This window comes from Gymnoscopelus microlampas (assembly GCF_963454915.1).
Source record: "Gymnoscopelus microlampas genome assembly, chromosome: 1".
Lineage (NCBI taxonomy): Eukaryota > Metazoa > Chordata > Actinopteri > Myctophiformes > Myctophidae > Gymnoscopelus > Gymnoscopelus microlampas.
Window position 1 is genome coordinate 30,118,997 of NC_139962.1, and position 23,300 is coordinate 30,142,296.

At 41.9% G+C, this 23,300-nt stretch overlaps 1 protein-coding gene across 3 annotated transcripts in view; it reads left to right on the forward strand.

The window, feature by feature from the left end:
• The first annotated feature begins 3,686 nt into the window (after positions 1–3,686).
• rnf111 (ring finger protein 111) overlaps positions 3,687–23,300 on the forward strand; it is a 44,555-nt gene continuing 24,941 nt past the window's right edge. For 2 of the 3 annotated variants that reach the window (XM_084065234.1, XM_084065236.1), the window contains exons 1-3: positions 3,687–3,783; positions 9,088–10,091; positions 14,636–14,768. In XM_084065234.1, coding sequence (XP_083921360.1) covers positions 9,218–10,091; positions 14,636–14,768 — 1,007 coding nt within the window. In that variant the 5' untranslated portion in view covers positions 3,687–3,783; positions 9,088–9,217. Of the gene's footprint in view, positions 3,784–4,562; positions 4,752–9,087; positions 10,092–14,635; positions 14,769–23,300 lie in introns of those variants that run through there. The other variant, XM_084065235.1, reaches the window with a different exon arrangement.

The window sequence follows — 23,300 nt, forward strand, 5'->3', positions numbered from 1 at the left end:
GAGACCCAGGTCAATAAGGAGCCCCTGAAGGCTCATTCAAGATGGTCAGAAGGACCCAATGGGTTTTTCTGCGTAGGGTCCCAACAGTAACAACTGGTTTCGGCAGCACGTGAAGTAAACTACAGAGGCACCTTGCAGCTTGACATCTCTCCTTTCACTTTTCAGCATGCAGTCAAATCAAAGAGCTGTGGCTGCCTTTGATGTTGCAGAAAATAAAGAGCTCCAATGATCTACTAAAAAACAACACAACTTCTGCAGCTCTCTTTAAAATGCTATCTCTATAAGTCCAAAACCAAAAGTCAGTATTCTAGACCCAAAATGGCAGTTCTGCTGCACCACCTAGTGGAAGTCAAATAAGCAATTGTGTTTCCTCTCAAAGCTCTTTGCTACAACTGTATCAGATAATCATGCTACAGACCATTTTCACATGAAATAGGATAGACAATTGTACTATTTAAGGTTGCATTCCACAGTGGTGTTGAGAGAGTGGCAACAACAACAACAAGAGTCCAAAATGCTTTATCATAACAGCACTCATTCCCGGAAGTCCTCTGGTGGGCCATTTAGAATGCATTAGAGACAGAACAGCATTTTTGTTTTTATTTTTGCCTTGTTGACATAATAAAAAAAAAAGAAAATCTATGTTTACCTTATTTAAAAAGTGTATTGCATGCTGTTGTTTATTGCTTTAAATTGTTCTTAAACGTATATGGTACTCAAGAGCAATTATATCCTAATGTTTATTGATATATTTAGCTGGGAAGGGAAGATACGTTTAAAAATTCTAGACAGCAGAACACATTAAAACATATTTATACACATAACATAAACATATATTTTATCTTTTTACTATGCACTTCTTCAATGAATTTGTAAAATAAATATCTAATAAACTCAGAAACTTGACTAGCATGTCAAACATTTTGTCTTTTTTTTTATTTGCAGTGACCATTCCCCTCCTAAGGGGTCAAGTGGACCCAAACCATGCCAGGACAATGCCCCCCAAAGCATATTAGAGTCAGACCCCCTCACTGTCAGGCTCAAGCATTCAGGCCTGTAGAGTTTGATGTACACCACACATGCACTTGCCCACTTGTGGAGAATATGGTGAAGAACTAGAAAAATGTGCTCCTCTGAGCACAGGTCTTCGCCAGGCCAGGTGGCTAAGTTTGGAATCCAGTCACAGGTGGAAATGGGCGAGGCTTATTCGGGGAGTTGCGTAATAATCCAAGGAATCCAAGGGTAAAATAATTTTGATAGTATGACCGGTTCAAGACCGGTCAAAATGTGAATCTACCTGTTATAACGCCACCATGAGGTCGATTTGAAAAATGTAGGATATTTCTTCCTTGGCCTAGTGGGAATGTCTGTGCAATGTTTCTTGACAATCGGACACTGCGTTCATGATTTGAGGCATTTGGTTCAAAACGGGCGGACGGGCGGATGGGCGGGCGGACAGACGGACAGGGGCGTCCTGTCGCCTGGCGGAGACAATAACTCATCTGACCATATCACTTTTTCCACATCTCTGTAGACCAGTGCCTATATGTCTTTTTGCACCACTAAAAATCTGAATATGTCTTTGTAATTGCACTGTACTGATGCCGGAGTGCAGGAAGATTGGTTTCAAGCTCAATGCCAAGAAAACAAAAGTAATGGCATTAAACACATAAACACAGAGGACAGAACCATTGCTACTGTCAGCGGGACGGTGCTCGAGGTAGTCGAGGACTAATATTTCTGTGCCTGGACTGTCTCGAGGGAAGAGAAGTTCAGGAGGGCATTTGCCTGGAGAGCCATGTACGGGATGAGGAGAGTGTTGAAATCTGATATGGGAGAAGACTTCAAGAGGCGGCTGTTCATGGCTACAGGCTGAGACGTGGACGCTCACAGTACAGCATGAAAAGGCCCTGGATGGCGTCTACACAAGAATGCTACACATGGCACTTGAAGTCATAAGGGAGGACCACATCAGCCACGTGGACCTCTACGGGCCACAGACATGGTCAGGGAGGGAAGGATGACTCTGGCTGGGCACGATGTCAGGCACCCGGAACTGATGGCGAGCCCACTAACACTGTGGGCAGGGACGTGCACAGATAGACTCTAGGTGGTGCTAGAGCCCCTGCCCTTTGCCCTCTTGACCAGAAGTGCCCTTTTGAAAAAAGGGCACAGCAGGGGTCTTCAACAGGGGGTCCGGGACCCCTAGGGGGTCCTCAGAGTTACTACAGGGGGTCCGCCAAATCTTTATGTGATATGATTTTTATTTTTACCATAACCACTCGAAACCTAGCATCCCTTTTCTGAGGAGAACTTTAGCCAAAAATAGCAGATCTACAAGCCCACAACGCCTCGCGCTGCGAGGCGTTGTGGGCTTGTAGATCGGCTATTTTTGGCAAAAGGTAGGTAGAGGGAAAAAAGATCACATTTTGTACTTAAGTAAAAGTATCAATAGCCTACTGCAATGTAGAAATACTCTGTTACATGTACCAAAATTAGAAAGTAGGCCTACTCATTATGCAGAATGTCCCGTTCCACAAGTTTTCAAATGTAAAATGTATGAACATCTTTTGAAAATAGCAGATCTGCTTGTAAGTCTGCTATTTTCAAATAGCCGAAATGTATATACAGGGCTGATATAGGGGCACCACAAGGATCTGTCATCTCACCAGTCATGTTCACCCTGTATACAGATGACTGTAGCAGCTCAGACCCTAAGATGCTGTTCATCCAGTACTCTGATAATACAGTTATTGTTGACCAACAACCGCATCACTGGAGTAATGGACAGGTTTGCAGAGTGGTGTGAGAACAACTTCCTGGACCTAAACCCCAGCAAAACTAAGGAACTGCTGGTGGACTTCAGGCGTGACCCGCCCACTCCCCCGGCCCTGGAGATAAATGGCCAGACAATAGAGCGCGTTGAGGAGTATAGATATCTTGGCACCACCATCGACCACAAGCTCGCCAACACTGAGAATATTCTCTCTAAGTGCCAACAACGACTGTTCTTCCTGAGGAAGATGAAGACCATCAATCCTTTGTGGAATCCATAATGAGTTTCAACATCACATCATGGTTTGGTGGGATGCGTGTCATCAACCGGCAACCTCTCGACAGGGTTGATCATCGGGAAGAACCAGGAGCCACTCAGCAGCATCCACAAGAAACGGACAGTGAAGAAGGCCTCTCAAATAGTTGAGGATAACACACACCCCCTTCACACTCATTACAGACTGATGCCACTTACCAAAAGGGGCTTAGCCAGCATTGTACCTACCTCCATCAGACTGCTGAACACCTAGGTCTGGTGGATGTATGGTGTATGTTGTGTTTTTAACTGCAAACAAACCACAAACAAAGTTAAAATAAAGTTGTTTGAAGTTGAAGTGGTTAATGTATGTTATGTAATAATAATCAAAATCTACAAAGTAACTAGTAACTAAAGTTTTCTTACAGTCGTAGTGGAGTAAAAAGTACAATATTTGCCTCTGGGATGTAGTGGAGTAGAAGTAAAAGTACTGAAAATTGGAATTACCCCAACAAAGTAAAAAAAAATCTCAAAATTGTACTTGTACTGTAAGTACAGTACTTGAGTAAATATACTCAGTTACTTTACACCACTGGGAGAAGGCTCTGAGTCTGGCGCCCCTGTGTGGCTGTGAGTGGTATCGTTGTGTTTAGGCAGCAGTCAGTAGCAGAGAGCAGAGACGACCTGCTGGGTAAACAACAGTGGATGAAGCCTCGATCAACCAGGAATGGGAGCTTCGTCGAGGGCTAATAGTGAGCAATTTATACTTATATCTATGGAAAACACGCTAGTCAGATTGTGCAATGTGGTCAGAGAATGCATTGTGATGTATTAATGGTCAGAAATGACGTGAGTATCATCGGTTCTTTTGGTCAGTGAAGTGGAGCTAACGTTAGCTTGTTAGCTCTTCACCAAAACCAGGCAGTGTTGCCATGTCCGATTATTATAAGCGACTTTGGGGATTGTTTTTCCTGTGAAGTTGTTTGTAAATATCGCGTGGTTAGTTCTCTAGTCTATGGGTTAGTTGCGTTTTTTGGGGGGCTTGTTTCTAACGTGTTGTTGCTTTTTAGGGGCTTGTTTCCAAATGTTGTTGAAACCAGTGGTTCTCAAACATGTTCATGTCAAGGAAAGGACCCCCATATTAATTTGTATTTATCCACCGACCCCCCCCCCCCCCCATATCTAAATACATTTTCTGCCAGGGGCCCCCATACAAGATTTGTGTTGATAAAATGTTCCAAAACATTCCAATTGTTCCCCTCCCCCCAAAGATTTTATTTGAAAATAGCAGATCTACAAGCTCACGGGGGAGCTTGTAGATCGGCTATTTTCAAATACCCTATGTAGCGATCCCACTTCTGAACACCAGTGTTTAAAAGTGCTCATGTGGCCTCTTTAATAGTCGCTTCTATTGGGCTTTATGTTTTCCTAGACCTGGTTGCTTGTTTCTCTCTGGAAAACCTGGCAACACACTGAAAGCAGGGCCCTGTTTCGCTTCGATGTGGTTCCTCTGCTGCTCTGGACTGTGTTGTCAGTTTCACAACCCACAGCCGTTGGATCGCGATGTGTATTTAGGCCTGATCGCTTAGATCACTAGTTTATTTGACCAGCTGGGTTCTGAATATCCCAGCATTCATGATCCACTGGGTTTAATCACAGATGTGTGACAAAAAGGCCGGTGGTGGCAGATTTTTTAAATGGAACTATCGTTGGGCTTAAGGTATGTTTTGCCTTTGTTGTCTTCTCTCTCTCTCACTAGTATTATGTGCTACTAGGCTAGCTCGCTATGGCTATCTATTCTAGTTGACTGATCCTTCATCTGGCTGATTGCAATAACTATGTAATAACATATTCGTGTTTCTCCTGTAATTTGTACCAACACGAAATGTCATGTTGTATCATATGACCTCAAAAAAGCTGTGCTCAGTGATGTCATTTGGGTGCTGTGTGGTACACACAGCACCCAAATGACATCACTGAGCATAGCTTTTTGAGACCTGATCTATCTAATATTATTGTTTGTGATATGTGTTAAAATACATGGAACAATATGGCTTGCTGTTACTGCGACTCGTAGTGATTGATTGCCTATGTGAAGCAACATTACAGCAGCTCAACAGTCCTGGCTGAGAGAGGTTCATCCTGTATTATATGTCTTACTTGGATGTCCTGTTTTGTTGTTGTTATTTATACATCAGTATTCTATCGTGTGTGTGTGTATGTGTGTGTGTGTGTGTGTGTGTGTGTGTGTGTGTGTGTGTGTGTGTGTGTGTGTGTGTGTGTGTGTGTGTGTGAGTGAGAGTGAGTAGTGGGGGGGGGGGGGGGGGGGTGTGCATTATCTGACTGGAAGTCATCATGATCATCGTCATCCCCTTGGAAATAATGCATGTTGTATCCCTGCTGCTGCTCAGGGAGAGATTGCCTCCAGTGCTGTTGTTCCTTTGAGGCCTCTGTATTCATGCATGTCATTGCGCAGTCTGTTCTGTGGTATGTAAAGGGCTAGAGACTCATCAGTGGCTTGGAGAGAAAGTCTCTGTGGACCATGGCATAGGTTGGGCCTGGGGCTTCCTTTCATTGGCAGGCAGCAGCTCATTTCTTCACTTATTAGTTGACAAAAACATCTCAGTTTCAAGTCATTTAATAATGATGAATAATAACAAATGTAGTCATGATAAGCTTGATTGCCTCAAAACATCTTCTACAAAGTTCAAAAATACAAGAAAATATAATATGATACGCTGACTAATACAATCTTCCAAGTAGAACTGAAATCAAATGGAAGGTACAGAATGACATTTGTGTCATGTTATGTCAGTTAAACATAATGTTACATATTTCACAACAACACCTAGTGTGTCTCATTGCATTGAGGGAGAATTTGAGATATTATGCATTTTAATATCATGAAAATGTGGCTTGCCACATGACTGATGTCGCCATACAATCTTGCAAGTTGATCACAGTGCAAAATATGGTTGTCATCCTTGTTCCTTCTATTTAAAAAAATGTCACCTAGGCAGTTTTTTTTACTGCTAACATAATGGCCAGAGCTTATTGTTGTCTCTAAAAGAATATGTGCTCTTAGTGCAGCCATCTTGGCTGTACATTGTTTGCTATCCCCTGTTTAGGTTTGGTTTGGCTAACTCAAACAGTCATGTTGGCTATAAGACAATAGTCTTTTACTCCATTGTGGCTTTCATGAAAATGAACTAAGGTTGGTTCGTTTGAGTTTTCAAATCCATAACAATATCTGATGATGTGAATTATCTTCTTGTAATAGAACCTGAAATGTTATTCTAATCCTTAGTAGCAAAAACAAACAGCGCCCCTGTATGTTTCCCTTTCCTTTTCTCTGTCAGTCTAGTCTACTTCTTCAAAAACCATGGTTTTACATACATTTCTGTTACGTTGATATAATATACACTCCTGGGTGTTTTTCCAACAACAAAATATTATGAATTGTTTTCATGTTATGAGTGGCTTTAAAAAAACGATTCACCAATTATGGTATTCTTGTTAGCTGGCCTATTATATAGTTATCATAAACATAGTTACCTAGATATGAACATGTAAGATATCAAAATCGCAAAAGGCAACAATATGGATAATACATTTTCCCACGCTTTCCCTGCATACAGGTAAAGCCAGCCAATCACAAACATCCCTTGTTTTATCCAGCCTCAAAGGAAATTCACCCCTTCTTTCCTTTTGTGTGTCAAATAGATAAATGTAAAGACAATTCAACTCTGGCACGGAAGAGGTGTGCATGAGACGAGCAACACCCATGAAAGTTTCACTTGAACGCGCCGCCTTGTCTCATATTGCTCATGCTGCCCGACCTGCTTACTTACTTTTGTAATAAGGACCTCTAGAAGCAAAAAGTTCCACAATTTAAATATTTTTTGCAGATCTACACTATGAGCTTGTATATCTGCTATCAAAGTATAAAATAATGGCTATAACAAAAACTTTAAATGACGGATGCATTCCCGGATTGAATGGGTTAATACATTTTAAATAAGAGGAACATTGACTTGTAATATGCTGGTTTTGGAAGAAAGCTTAGTTTCTTCACTGTTGCTACACTTAAAATATCAAATGACAAGTGCGAACGCATAGTCATATCGCTATCCAGATATTTCGCATAAATATCGCTACATGACATTTTTTCCATAATTGTGCAAACTTGGTAGTACACATATGATAAAGTTAAACTTGCATGTTCTTACAGAACCTATTCAGTAACTGGGTATCTATGCTTATCCTTCTTTTGGAAACTGGTTTTGATGAATCCACAATCTGAAAACAAATAACTGCCTTTATTTTGCAGAGCATTTGTGAGGGAGGGACGATTGGGCAATAGGAAACACCACAAGTAGCTAGTAACTAAATTAGCAATCTGTGGTATAGTTTGTTTATCCTAATTTTCAATCTCAGTGCTATGGAATACCATGCAGCAGGCCAGATGATTTTGAAAGTAAAGGGTTAACTCTTATTATTCATAGTATATAAATATGACCATTATGGCTGCACCGTTTTTGGCTTAATTGGATTTTGCAAATGTTATTATATGGTTATCATTAAATTCATTGTTAGTAAACAATGTGCTTCTTGTCAAACAATAACATTCAGTGATCTGCATATAAGCTAATGACTCATAATGGGAGAAAATGTACGCACCGTTGAGATTTAATGGCTTCATTCACCTGACCTACCTAGCAACTTAAGTTCCCACAATTTTAACAGTAAATAAATCATTATTTGTCTGGGCATTTATGTAGATGTACGGTGGTCTGTTTAATCAGGGAATACCAATATACATTTTAAAAAGCTATACTTTTTTTCTGCAAATCAAAATTGTCTTGGAAACTGGCCTTTGCCTTGTGTTGCCTAAATAGTTCACCTAACCCTAGCTAAAGCCACAGACTACATCAACAGAAAGGGGAAACATTCTTTGAATGCACAAGCTTTGAAGTACTGTTCCATGGATGTTGTTGTCAAATGGCTGTCAAATGCATTATGCATTTTCGCAAATGGAGTGTGGAGATTATTTATGAAACCTGTTGGTGTGGATGGAGATTGTTTTCATTGTAATTTTCTTTTAAAAGATGAACACAATTAGTGTGCATGTACAGTAGCCTTAGAAAAGATTTGGGCCAATGGCCGTCATTAATCTCAGTAAACTGAGGGATGAGTAGTTATTGATAGTATTAATTTTGTTTTTATACAGAATGTGAGATTGTAGTTGTGTACAAAGATAATTTTGAGGCACAATACATTTTAACCATTTCTCACATTTAAGCAATTAGCAGGGTAATATAATAATACAATGTTTGTTAACAGAAGTCACACAATGAATGGCTCATCTAGCTTTGTGAAATTATATTTTGTTACCTTACATATTCTTTATTCCTTCTAGCTTTTGTTCCCTAATAGTGTGTGTGTGTGTGTGTGTGTGTGTGTGTGTGTGTGTGTGTGTGTGTGTGTGTGTGTGTGTGTGTGTGTGTGTGTGTGTGTGTGTGTGTGTGTGTGTGTGTGTGTGTGTGTGTGTGTGTGTGTGTGTGTGTGTGTGCGTGCATGTGCGTGCGTGCGTGCGTGCGTGTATGTGCGTGTATGTGCGTGCGTGCGTGCGTGTGTGTGTGAGAGAGAAATTCAGGTTAGTATTCATTGTGATTCATGCATTGCCAGCCCAGGAAACAATAAAGCAGCCTAAATGCCTCATAATTGACTCAGCCAGAGGTTATTCATTTTCTCTAGTCTTTTCTACCACAAATATTAAGCAGTCCTGGAGGTTTTTAATTTTTTTATATGTCCGCACACATACAAAATTACTAAAGAGGTGCAATATGTTAAATAATTGCATATTGTGCAAGTGGCTGTGAACAGCCACTTGCCACAGTAAGGTCCTTATCTTTACTTTTATGGTCATATAGCCCTACATAAGAAAAATACGTTTTAGGAAAAATAATATAATAATAAATAAGAATAATTGTAATCGTGTGCACCTGATATTTTAACACCCTCTCATTTTTCCTCTACTTTCTTCCATGCTCTAGGTTGAGTGAGATGACACTGATAGAATCCTAGGACCCGGCGTGTGGGTGTGGATGTGTGTGTGTGAGAGGGTGTGTGTGTGCGCGTGTGTATGTACTGGGCATTTCATCTGTGAGGTGAGGACCTGCCACCATGAAGAGTGAGGTGCCATCTGAGGCCACGGGCAGACAGGAGAACCTGAAGGAGCCACTGGTCAACCCAGAGCCTGTGGAGGCAGCCAAGAGCTTCCCTGTAAACATGGAGGTGATCGGCAAAGCAGGCAGTGAGTTTGCAACGCTGTGTGCGGAGCCCAGGCACCGGTCCCTGAGGGACACAGGAGCACGCAGAGACTCAGAGAGGAGCCTGCCTGGGCGCAAAAAGCGCAAGAGCCAACAGGCAGGCCCTTCAGACTGCTCCCTGAAGGAGGGCCACATCAGCGAGAGCTCGTTGGCCCCCCAGCGCCCCAGGGTGGAACTCTTAGAACATCCGAGCGAAGATGAACACAACGACGAGTCCTCTTTCAGTGACTGTGCGTCCTCCCCTTCGTCCAGCCTGCGATTCGGGGACTCGGACACTCTGAGCTCAGAGGACGAGGGGGAGGCCGGGGCGGCGGGGGGCCACCAACACAAGGCGGCGGTGGCGGAAGGGACGGGTGTCGGGTTACGCCCCGTCCTGGGTCGAACTCGGGGGAGTCGCTCGCACAAGTGGGTGCGGTCGGAGGCCGAGCCCGTGCTGCTGAAGCGGCCGTGTCTAAGTGGACGTCGCCCGCCCCACAGGAAGCGCTTTCTGAAGGCGGCGCCCAGCGGGACACAGCGGACCCAGAAGCAGAAGGAGCGGCTGCTTCTCCAGAGGAAGAAGCGGGAGGTGATCGCTCGCAAGAAATACGCGTTGCTCCACAGCACCAGTAGCTCGAGCGAGGAGCTGAGCAGCGAGTCGTCGTCCCCCTCCTCCACCGAAGCAGAGGATGAGCTGTACGTGGACGTCAGCAGCACCAGCAGCCAGCCCAACAGTGCTGCTGTAGCCACAGGTGAGAGAAAAGCCTGATCTATTCTCCGTCATACCATGGTGTCGTGTGCCACTTTGTGACGCGTTGTGAGCTTGTTGATCTGCTATTTCTGCTATTTTTGGAAAGTGTTTGAAAATATATGAACATTTTTAAACATGGAAACGATTTCGACGATTATGCAAAAATAATTGCGACTATATCAAATAATTGCGATGATGTAATAATTGTGACAGGCCTAACGACACCGTTGTAGGACGAAGCTTGACGCGTTGTGACCTTGTACATTGGCTATTTTCACGATTCATTGTACAACAAAGTATATAAGGGGTAAATAGAGCATTTATATAGCGCCCTTTATCCAAAGTGCTTTACAATGTGTGTTACATTCACCCATTCACACACACACATGAACACACAGGCAGCAGAGGAAAGTCAAACCATTGCTTCCAGTTCAGGGGTTCAGTGTGTTGGTCTGCTCAATGACACATCGACAGTAAACACAATAGGAGCCAGGGATCGAACCGGGGAACCTTTCCGATTCCTAAGCGGCCACTCTATCTCCTGAGCCATAGCCGCCCATTTAAAGGGATAGTTCACCCCCAAAAATAGAGATTTTTTAGTCTTTGTCGCATCCCTAAGAGACTCAAAGTGTCAACTTTGAGTCTCCTACTGGAGAGATTAGCATCTTTCCACCGGTCATCAAATTGTTGGCTTAGGAATGTGACAACAACTAAAAAAATCTCCATGAATTCAAGGCATCATGGGGTGTGTAATTGATAGAAAATAAGTAATTTTAGGGTGAACTATCCCTTTAAGACTTCAGTGGTTAAGCAAAACAATTGCCCTGTCCCAGCTCCTTCTCATGTCTGTTACTCGGTACAGATAATGGTTATAGATAAGCAAGAGGATAGGCAAATTACTGAATCAGTCTTTTGTAATTTGCAGTTACAGAAACACAAAGGAATACAGTTGTTATTATTACCAAATATTATATATGCAACAGAGTCAAAATCAGTGGCTCCAAGCACAGTAACTTTACAGAACTTGCTGTTATTTGTGCGGAGATGCATTAACACAATAGAGTCAGACCCATCGTACAGCAGGGGTAATACTTTGTTTATGCTCCATCTCCATTGTACATTGGTGTTGCACGCTGAAAATAGCCATTATACAAGGTCACAACGTGCCATGATGCGTTGTGAGACACTTTTGGTGTGCAACACCATCATATGATGAAGTATAAATTGAGCTTTAGACTACACATGGACAGGCCAAGAGTAGATTATACAGATTCAGTATTTATTCAATGCAATCACACCAGCCCGCAGTTAGTCTGTTACACCCAATTTGTTTGCTTTGACATTGAGCGATTCGCTGGCTTTTGTTGAAATGAGGTTGTGGAGGGATGGGTTACTTCCTTTTCATACAGTGCCACCATTTTGTCATTCAAATTACTTGATCGCTAACCATATCTAGTAATCATATTGTCAGTGAAAGTGAGACAAGTACCAATTAAAGCAATGCTATATTAGTCATGACTAGTTGTTATGAAGTCCATCACATCTAGTCACTGATAGTGAATTCATTGCCATTTCCAGTTTTGAAGTCTTGTCATCTTTATGCTGACTTTGGGACATTTGTCTGTTTCTGCAGTCAGGCTAAAATGCTTTAGGATCAATAATAACATTGTAATACTTACAGGAAAATTAGTTTTGCAGCAACACTAGCTAGTAATCTGTACCATACTAGTGTTGAGGTGAGCCATGTACATAAGGAAGAGGGTGAGTAGCAGTTACAATGCATGGCTGATGTCATAGATTCCCCCTTGATGTTGCAGAGAAACTTTGATGACAGAGATGGCAAAGGCTTTGCCATCAACAATATAACTTCTTGTCATGATATTAGCTTAATAGCATCACGCAAACCCCAGTTTCCCTTCCACTTTGTTGAAGGTGAAAATATATCTGCTAATGTATTCTGTGTCTGTCTGTGCCTCTTTTGAACAAGGGCTGAAGCACAGTTTTGTGTGCATAACACAAAACTACTGGTGGAGTTTGATTGGCTCTGAAATGGGTTGGGCAGCTGTTGGTCCAAAAAAAGCTAACCAATGGATCATTAGTTCAAAGGCAGTGGTGGTGAGGGACTTGTGAGTAGGTGACATTTTCCATCTCCCCTCTGCTATCTGAAGCCCCACACCTGGTCAACTGGTCGCTCAGACCACAGATCTATACTTTGGTTAGAATGCATGCGTCGACGTCGTCAGTTCCTAAATCTTCCTAACACCCTCATCTGAGTATGATGACACGGCTCAGTTCAGCATGCATCTAACAGGCACCCTCTGTTTCCTGAGCTGAAATGAGGACTTTGTCACGAGAGAACTCTGTGTTTCAAGGAAATGCGAATTACCCTTGGATAACTCTCACCTCCATCTCAGTTCATTGTATTCTTCATGTAGCCTTGACAATGTTTGGCACTGCCGTGGCCCTGAGGGGGCTGTGAAGGGGTCAGGGGAGAGGTTTGCGGTTGTGCCTCTGATTGTCATGGGAGGCAGGTGGGTGGAGAAGACTCAGGCTCCCAGCTCTGCGCTGCAGCCTTTTGCATAGAAACAGCAGGTCTCTGAGGGGAGCGAGGCTTTTGTTTACAACACAGCCATGGAGGGAGGCAGCTGCTGGAGCCAACTTTTTAACCGATGCTGGGTAGAATCATACCTGTAATGGAGCACAGACCCAGATGCACAACCGTTTGGAACTCATATACAGATTTTTCAGCCTAGATCTAAGATTAACAAGATCTCTTCAACCCATACATTAAACAATTAACACAGAATCAAGAGCACAGGTGACAGAATTGCTTCTTTTTACACAACACCTGAGTGCGGTGCACCATCTGAGATGTCAAAACAGTTGGTTGTTTGTGCTTTTGTTCAAACTTAAACCAATTACAAGGCCACTTGGAATTCATATATATTTTTTACTATTAACTATTTGTTTGTGTAACAGCATGAGTGGTTCTTCGGCATCCCAGGTAGCTAGGCTAGGGGAGGGTGCTAAGCAGCAGCTCCTAGGAGACCACTGGAATAGAAATGACTTTGGGGAATTGAGTTTGCCAGCATGATAAGCCTCTAGTTACGGCACACTAAGACACAGACCCTTTTAGCCCAGTACTTAACACGGCTAAGCTTTTTTTCCTATACAATAGGCTTTACGTGTTTTGTTTTATTAATTATTTTTAAAGTGTTGATAGCACTAGCAGAACAGCTTGAGATTTACGCCTCTTCCACTGCTCTTGATTTCAACATTTTAAAATGGTCAGGCTTATTGAACACCCCCGAGGTCCTGCTGCCGACAGCAAGGCCAGGCAGGGCGAGTGGAGAGAGAGAGAGAGCTGTACAGGACCAATCAGAGGACAGATCTCTTGATGCAGCTGGAGGGAAAAAAAGCCAATCCCACTGCAAACAGTTTTGAGCGGCATTTGCTGACCTATATTTCTTTTAGGCTATAGTACTACACATATACAGTATAGGGTATTGGAGAAAACGTGAAAAATCTAGCTACTCTCACAACTTGCGGTAACAGCGGTAACCGAGGGGAAAAGGAGTCATGCTGTTTGAGTAAGAATGCAAAATGAAAGTAGGACAAGAGAAGAGTACATCTCCCTCCACACATTATAGTGTATTTGTGTATCCAAGTTCGACATTATGTGCACACATTTTTATATTTAGCATTTCCCATAATATACAACATTCACAGTGATGCATAAACGTAGCAGAGCGTGGCCCAAATTGCAAAAGGAAGTGGGGTTTAAACCAGGTTCCATTTGAAAAGTTCTGTGTTGATAAAAACATCATTGGGATTGCTTGCTGTTATCTGCAGGAGTTTGCATGTTCTGTCATGGAGTTTAGGGCTGCCTGTCACCATCATGAAATCTTATTTGACGATTAATTGTCACACAATTGTAATTAACGCTTTGTGCTTTTGGCACATATGAATAAAAATAGTTTTTGGCTTTCAGGCTTCCTTAAACACAAATTGCAGAGGGCAGATGTGACAAATAACTGAAATAGAAATAACGGACATATTTAATAACGTTATACTTTCAAACAAAAAGCAAAATAAAGTGGAAATGTCCGATCTACATTAAGCTCTGACGAGCTTGTTGATCTGCAATCCCCGCAATCTTTGCAACATTTTTCAACATGGAAAAGATAACAGTATGATGATTATGACAGTTATAATGATTATCGTCTCTGTCGGGTAGAAACCTCATATGTCCAAAACTGTTACTTTTCAGGATTCAAATTCAAAAGTAGCAGATCTACAAGCTCAAATCGCGTCGCTTCGTGCCGCGTTTAGAGCTTGTGAATCTGCTACTTTTGATACTTTTGTGTGACGCTGTAGTACCATCAAGTAGGGCATTAATTTACGGGAAAAAATACAAAAAGTTAGAATATGGAGATGAGAGGTTTCTGCCCGACAGCAATGTCATGCAAAATAATTGCTATCATGCGATTATTATTAATGATTGTGAGAGGCCTGATGGAGTTTAACCCTTGGTTTTATGTTCAGGTGCTCTGGACGAGGACGTGGTGGTGATTGAAGCCACTCCAGCCCCGGCGCCACCAGTCACTGCCAGCGAGGAGATCAACGTCACCTCCACAGACAGTGAGGTGGAGATAGTCACTGTGGGAGATGGCTTCAGGTAAGCAACCTCACTTCCATAGTAGAAAGCATTTTATGTCTGTCTGTCTGTCTGTGTCTCTCACTCTCTCAGTCACACACACACATACACACACACACACACACACGCACACACGCACACGCACACACAAGAGAGTTCCTCAGGCAGGTCATTCCAAAGTCAAGGAGCCCCTGACAGCAGAGGAACGGTCACCCTTTGTCTTCAGCCTCGACTCAGGAAAAAAACCTCAGGCTGCACACAGGCTCATAAGGGGTTAATGACTCCAAAATAGAATTAGGGGCCAGGCCATGAATTGCCTTAAAGGTAAATCGGTGCAAACCTAAAAATCAATCCTAAAACAGACAGGCAACCGGTGTAGGGAAGTTCAACTATGATTAATAACCACTCTCCTGAACCTCTCTGTCAGATCATTTGGAGTGCTAGCTCACAGTTTAACATGTTTTTTTATTATTTTGACCAGAGTGGTGGTACAACTCCTTCCACTGCCCACCTCTCTACCTGTATTTCCACCCCACTTGTTATTGCGTTTGCTTGGTGCGTGACGGCAGTGGTGTAAACTAACTAAGTACATTTACTCAAGTACTGTACTTAAATACAATTTTGAGGTACTTTTACTTTACTGGAGTATTTCCAATTGTCTATACTTTTACCTCTACTCCACAACATCTCAGGGGCAAATATTGTACTTTTACTCCACTCCAATTATTTGAAAACTTTAGTTACTAGTTACTTTGCATATATAAGTTATTACATTATAAAACATATATTAACCATTTTAGCCCTATTTTATACCTAGTCTATTTGAAAATAGCCGATCTACAAGCTCACAACGTGTTGTGAGATCTACAAGCTCACAACGTGTTGTGAGCTTGTAGATCGGCTATTTTCAAACATTTTAGTGCTTTTACTTTTGGTACTTTAAGTACATTTGGATACCAATACTTTCATACTTTTACTTTTTAAGTACATTTTGAATTCCGGACTATTTGTAACAGAGTACTTCTACATTGCAGTATTGATACTTTTACTTAAGTAAAACATTTGAGTACTTTTTCCACCACTGCGTGACGGTAGGCGTCACTTCCACCAGCTTGATTTGATTATCCCGATTTCTGCTGCCAAAAATAGCAAGGCTACAGTATTAAAGTCACTTTGTCAGCCCAAATTAACATGTCTCTGTTTGTGATGGGATTTGCTTTGTCACCGGTCTGATAGGATTTCAACCTGATTTGCTTCAGCAGTGAAAGAGTCACTGTCCTGTCTGGTTAGCTATTAAGTTAAATGTCAGCCAGGTGTGGCTAATCCTGTAGCAGCATGGGGCTATCTAAACAGTGGGTAATAAAGTAACATAACGGCATGCTAAGTAGTGTGCCTCCAAGTATTAAGAAGAAATTAGTGCTGGGTGATATGGACAAGGACAGCAGAAAATATCTCAATTTTCTTGACCAAATACCTCTTTTAATATTGCGATGCGCTGAGTAATTCTTGTAATCTTTGAACATTTCTAAATTCTTTTTAAAGTATAAAATCGGGCTTATGTGATTTAAAACCAGGAAAAAAACAACACTTATGCCATATCATGATGTCACAATATCCAAAATCCTTGACGATATCTAGTCTCAAAATAGTGATATAATATTGATATATTTTATTGTCCAGCCCTTAGAGAAATGCAGAGCTCCTGTATAACTGTATTATTATTTTAGCGTCAAAGTGATGCAAAGCTATTGTGGGCTGTCTGTCTGTGCATACACATGTATATCGATGCTGTCGGGGGGGGGGAAACCTTTTATATCCAAAACTGCAACTTTACAGGAAATGGAAAAAAGAACCACGAGGAGACCCTTCTCTCTCCATAAGGCTTTAGCTCTGTTGATGTTGTGCTCAACCCTGTTGGGCGTGTGCTTTAGGGTTATTTTAGTGTATAGATCAAGCCCTGTTGATTTTGTGCTGAACCCTGTTGAGTGTGTACTTTTAGGGTTATGTAGTGTAGTTGCTGATGTCTTCTTTTCTCAGGGTGGGGTTTTTCTGTTTGAAACCTTAAGGTCAGTCAAAAGTCCTGTCTCATTGGCTGTGACTGTCGTGACTCATCCTAAAAGAGTGTGTGTGTGTCTATGTGTGCGTGTACATGTACATGTGCACATGATTATACAGTGTACTATGTTAGGAATGCACGGGGTGGGGGGGAAATGCTTATTTTATTGATAGGGGGAGGCAAATAACAGCACTAAGTTTTCCCATCTCCCATAATGAATGGCACATAAGGTCGGGCAGATGAGAGGGAGCGAGCTTGAGAATGTAAATGGGGAGGAGCAAAGGATTAACATCAGTTTGTTGATCAGTTTTGCTAATCGACGATATAAGCCAGCATTTGCAGATGAGAGAGCAGGTAAGAGAGGGCAGAGTGTGAGAGAACATGAGTGGATTTGCATTGCTTTGCTCATGGGTTCCCTGGCTCTGCTTACAGGGCCCAGTGAGTGTAGCCGTAGTGGAGCTGCATGCCTGGTTGTTTTTAGCATTGAAGACACGTCCCCCCCTCCAAAGGGGCCAGCTCATCTGATCTGAGTGCTTTCAGTGCCTCTGTCACTAAACTCGCTATAGAAGCATCAGGCCACTGCTTGCCTGGTTCTTCAATTCAGCTTTAGCCATATCAAGATTTGTCTGGTGAGGTTTATCCAACCCATGTAGGGTGTAATAAGCAATAATGGATACCTTTTTATATAAGGGAATAATGTGTAACAAAACAGAAGAGATGTGGTCACTACTCACTAGGGCAGGGGTAGGCAACTTGCTGCTCTATGTGGCTCTTAGACCCTCTCCCGTGGCTCCCAGTTGCTTCGGCAAAGAAGTATGCAAAGGAACAAGAGTTTTTTTAATCATAGTTTATTATTGAAATAGACATAACGTTATTCTTACATTCTCCTATTGCAAAGAAAAAAGTGTCGCCCATGCACCAGATAAAAATAAGAAACTAATTATTGAAGGAAAATAAAGAATGTATTAATGCTTGGTTTGTTTGCTTTCACCACCAACGTTGCTGGCTTACTGGTATACTTGATCTGCTTTGAGAAGTTAGCAAACAATAAAAAAAAGTTATATTGAAACACCAGAAATAGTACACAAAAAAAAAGCCGCTCCTGACAGGTTTTTAATAATCTTTTGGGACAAAAATGGCTCTTTTGATAATATAGGTTGCCTACACCTGCACCTGATTCAGTTCAAACGTTGGTCTTTGGGTCACAGTTTTGGTACAGTTTAAAAATATATAAATATATATAATAATAATAACTAGACGCGTCGCAATTCTGGGAAATTGCAAAGTGTGGTTGCGCCGACGCCGGTCGGGACTCCAGTATTACGCCGGGAGGAATACCGTCGGAGACTGCGCCAATCACATCGTCACGTCACTACTGAGATCGCTTGCGTTTCATTTTGAAGGGACCGACTCCCCCGAAAATCATGTTTTTGCATCAAACGGTGACATTTTGCGCATTCGTGGCACCCCCTATGGGTCAAAGTGGAAATGCTTTTGGGGACTCGTTGAGTAAATCACCCTCGACATGTGATTCAAATTTGGGATCGATTGGACGTTTCGTTTGTGATTTTTGACATTTTTGGTAAAACGGGCCCCTCCCGCTAACTTTGGAAACAATTTACGGAAGAACGGTAAGGACTATCAAAATGCCGTTTGGATATCTTTATCGCATGGGTCCATAGATCACGTGTACCGATTTGTGTGAGATTTGGACAAAATTTGAAGGAAAAGGAGCAAAAAGTGTGTTTTGAAGAAAATGCAAAATGGCGGAAAATCTATCCTGACGCAAATGGGCGTGGCCTATATGGGGAGCTGCGTAATGACCCAAGGAATCTAGGGAAAAAGACATTTTGATTTTACGACCTACGGTTCAAGAGTTATAGGCCAAAAGGTAAAGTGGGCTGTTATAGCGCCACCATGTGGCCGACTGGTGTGATTCTTTTCATAATAATTTCGCAAAAAACTATTAACCTCCCCTCCAAATCTTGTAACTGTAGCCCTTACGGTTTCCGAGAAAAAAATACTTGAATGGGAGTTTTTGCAATTCCCATTAAAGTGGATGGGGAAATTTAATGCAGAAATAAATCAATATCAAAAAATCTATCCTGACGCAAATGGGCGTGGCCTATATGGGGAGATGCGTAGTGACCCAAGGAATCCAGGTGAAAAGAAAATTTGATTTTCGGACCTACGGTTCAAGAGTTACAGGCCAAAACGTAAAGGGGGCTGTTATAGCGCCACCATGAGAATGGTGTGATATTTTTTTCAATAATTTCGGACAATATTATGAATTATCCCTCCAAATCTGATAACTCTAGCTCTTACGGTTTCTGAGAAAAAAATACTTGAATTTGAGTTTTTTCACTTTTCCATTAAAGTGGATGGGGACATTTAATGCACTAATAAATTAATATCAATTAAACTATTCAACCAATCTCTTAGCCCTATACACGCACACGATTCCCGATTTAGACGGTCATTTTGACATATGGCACAACATTGGGGGATAAAAACTGTGGGAGGAGATGCGGTTTGAAATAAAGTTTATCTATAAATAAATAAACTAGACGCGTCGCAATTCCGGGGAAATTGCAGAGTGTGGTTGCGCCGACGCCGGTCGCGGGTCGCGGCCGCCGGGACTCGAGGAACAGGCCGGGAGGAATAACGTCGGAGGCTGCGCCAATTACATTGTCACGTCTCTCATGAGATCGCTTGCGTTTCATTTTGAAAAGATCGATCCACCCCGAAATAATGTTTTTGCATCAAACGGTTACATTTTGCGCATTTGGGGCGCCCCTTATGGGTCAAAGTGGAAATGCTTTTGGGAATTTGTTGAGTAAACCACCCTCGACATGTGATTTGAATTTGGGATTGACCGGACGTTTCGTTCGTGATTTCTGGCATTTTTGGTAAAACGGGCCCCTCCCGCTAACTATGGAAGCCATTTACGGACGAACGGTAAGGACTATGAAAATGCCGTTTGGATATGTTTACCGCATGGGCTCAGAGATCATGTGTACCGATTTGTGTGAGATTTGGAAAAAAATTGTAGGAAAAGGAGCAAAAAGTGTGTTTTGAAGAAAATTCAAAATGGCGGAAAATCTATCCTGACGCAAATGGGCGTGGCCTATATGGGGAGATGCGTAATGACCCAAGGAATCCAGGGAAAAATAAATTTTGATTTTACGACCTACGGTTCAAGAGTTATAGGCCAAAAGGTAAAGTGGGCTGTTATAGCGCCACCATGTGGCTGACTGGTGTGATTATTTTCATAATAATTTCGCAAAAAACTATTAACCTCCCCTCCAAATCTTGTAACTGTAGCCCTTACGGTTTCCGAGAAAAAAATACTTGAATGGGAGTTTTTGCAATTCCCATTAAAGTGGATGGGGAAATTTAATGCAGAAATAAATCAATATCAAAAAATCTATCCTGACGCAAATGGGCGTGGCCTATATGGGGAGATGCGTAGTGACCCAAGGAATCCAGGTGAAAAGAAATTTTGATTTTCGGACCTACGGTTCAAGAGTTACAGGCCAAAACGTAAAGGGGGCTGTTATAGCGCCACCATGAGGCCGAATGGTGTGATATTTTTTTTAATAATTTCGGACAATATTATGAATTATCCCTCCAAATCTGATAACTCTAGCTCTTACGGTTTTTGAGAAAAAAATACTTGAATTTGAGTTTTTTCACTTTTCCATTAAAGTGGATGGGGACATTTAATGGCACTAATAAATTAATATCAATTAAACTATTCAACCAATCTCTTAGCCCTATACACGCACACGATTCCCGATTTAGACGGTCATTTTGATATATGGCACAACATTGGGGGATAAAAACTGTGGGAGAAATAGCGGTTTGAAATATTGTTTATCTATAAATAAAGAAATCTATAGAGTACTATAGTCTGGTTGCCCTGTTGGGCAACCACACTAATAAAGATGGAAAGCTATAGAGTACTATAGTCTGGTTGCCCTGTTGGGCAACCACACTAATTAAATATAGAAAATATCTCAAATAATTCTCACTTTATTTTGCTTAAAGGAGTAGTTCACCTCCACCGGTCATCAAATTATTGGCTTTGGAATGCTTCAAAAACTAAATAAATCTCCTTGAATTCAAGGCTTCATGTGGTGTGTAATTGATAGAAAATAAGTAATTTGTTGGGTGAACTACTCCTTTTAACACATCGGGTGCCAAACACTGAACCGTGTTTTCACAGAGTAGCGCTTTGGTGCCGAACACGGTCTGAACCGTGTTTGGTGTCTTTTTTGTTTTTTTAGTTTTTTTTTCACACGGGAGGGGCTGGAGCAGCTCTGGAATCACCCGTGGTGATTCTGAGAAGGAGAGGACAGATGGATCACCGTGTCAAAAAACATGGCGCCCATCCGCTTCCGTTCTATCTCCTTCTCTAAAACCCCTATAACTCCGAAACTTTTTACGCTGGGGAAAACGACTCATTTTGTATGCACGATCGGTCCGCCATTGTTACTCCCGTAAGAGATGTTATCGTTCCAGGCGTTAGCCAGGACCATCGGGCAAAATGGAGGCATGCTTTTTTTCACATGGAATGCACGTCGTGGAGTCTACAGCTTAAACAGCGCTGCGCAGCTCAACGGTGAGATTTCTGGCACCGAACGTAATCTGTTATTATAAAATGCTGGCACCCAATGTGTTAATAGAAGAAAGTAGAGTTTTTCCATTCAGACACATTCCAGTATGACGATATTATTCTACCTTTCATAATTTTCAAGGGCAAAAAAAAGAAGAACATTTATATCACTGCAATAAAACTCTCGGTATATAAGATAAGGAGTGAAGATGACAAGAGTGGAGATCACGTCAGTGATCAGTATGCTCATTTATTAATCTGACCGCATTGCTCGCTGAAAATAGACAATATACAAGCTCACAATGTGTCATGATGCCTGTAGATCTGCTATTTTTTTTGCAAGCAACACTGTTGGTTTCATTCGTGGGAAGGGGTTTTCTCCAGTGACACAGACACAGTACCATTTCAGCAGTAAGAAAAGTGTGTAAAGTAGTAATGCGAAATGTAATTGCAAAACTAAAAATCTGCAATTCACAAGTACGCATTTAACCATGGACGGTCTATATTAAACCGAGAACCGTTGCATCCCGATTCCCTAATGGTTGCATGTTGTTCAGAGAATCTAACAAAGTTGACCTTCTGTCAACCGCTTTGGTCCCTAAGAATGTATCTAAAAAATGACATTAATCTCTGTAGGAGGAACCCTACTAATTTGGGCAACCCTGTGGCCTTTCGTCTAGCACCGTCCTTTGGCCAAATCTTCACTTTGCTTCACAATTCATATTTTCTCAAAATCTCATGGGCTCATTGCCATGAAATTTGTTGAGCACATTCATGCTCCCTGGGGGTTGAACCCTAACCATTTGGAGTGAGCTTTCTTGCCATACCCTTTTGGCAAAACAATTTCTATTTGTTTGTAAGGAGCAGCACCACCTCTAGGGGCTGCTGGTGGGGCATCTGATCTGACTGTTGGACTCTTTCACAAACATTCAAATAACAAGAAAAACAACAATGGTGCAACTGGTAAATGGTAATTAAACTTCTCCCTCTCTTCAAAAGATATTCCTCTGTTGCCTAGACCCATGAAGCCTTTTTGTCTTTGCCAAGACAATGTATATATCTATGGTTATTGGTTAATCGATCATAGAGTCGCATCATACAACTTCTTCAGAATTTGCTAATGCCACATTAGCTTCTTTTGACACCAGACGAATCGTATAATATCTTCCTGAGCTGGAATCGGAGACCAAAAATGGCTTCAAACCAGGTAGCTGTCAATAACATTATGGACAGACACAGATCATTAGTTGTTTTCCGAATTTTCTCTTTGGTTACTTTCAGATTGAGACGCTAACAGTGTTGTGTTCTAGTTTTTTTCGGAAGGTATACGCTACGATACGATGCGCGTGGTCGTGGGTATACGCTCTCGCGTTTTCAATGGATGAAACAGTTTTTGAAGGTATACGGTAGCGACGAAAAAAAATCTCAAGGTATACGCCGTACACAGCATCTGACGGTAGAACACACCACTGGACGCTAACCCAAACATGGTTGAGTAGAGGTTGAAGGAGAAAAAGAAATGCTTATGTTGGATGTGTTACTAAATATTTATAGTGTGATACAAATAGATTTACATAAGCAACTCTTGCTCTCTGCACCCCACTTCCATTTTCTTCACTCCTATCTTCTTTTCCTCACTATTGGTTCCTCCCTATATCCGTCTTTTCCATATGTAGGTTAAGCAGTGGTTCGTTCCTCATCCCTCTATCACTGTCCTTCTCTCAACCTTTAGCTCTCTGCCTTTCTTCTCTCTTTGCATTATTCCCCTTGTGGCTTCATGTCTGGCTTTCTTTATGTCTGGCTTGAAAAGTATGTGCAAGACATGAAGGAACAGCAGAGTGTCACGGCATGTCTTATCACTCCTCTGACATCTAGAGAT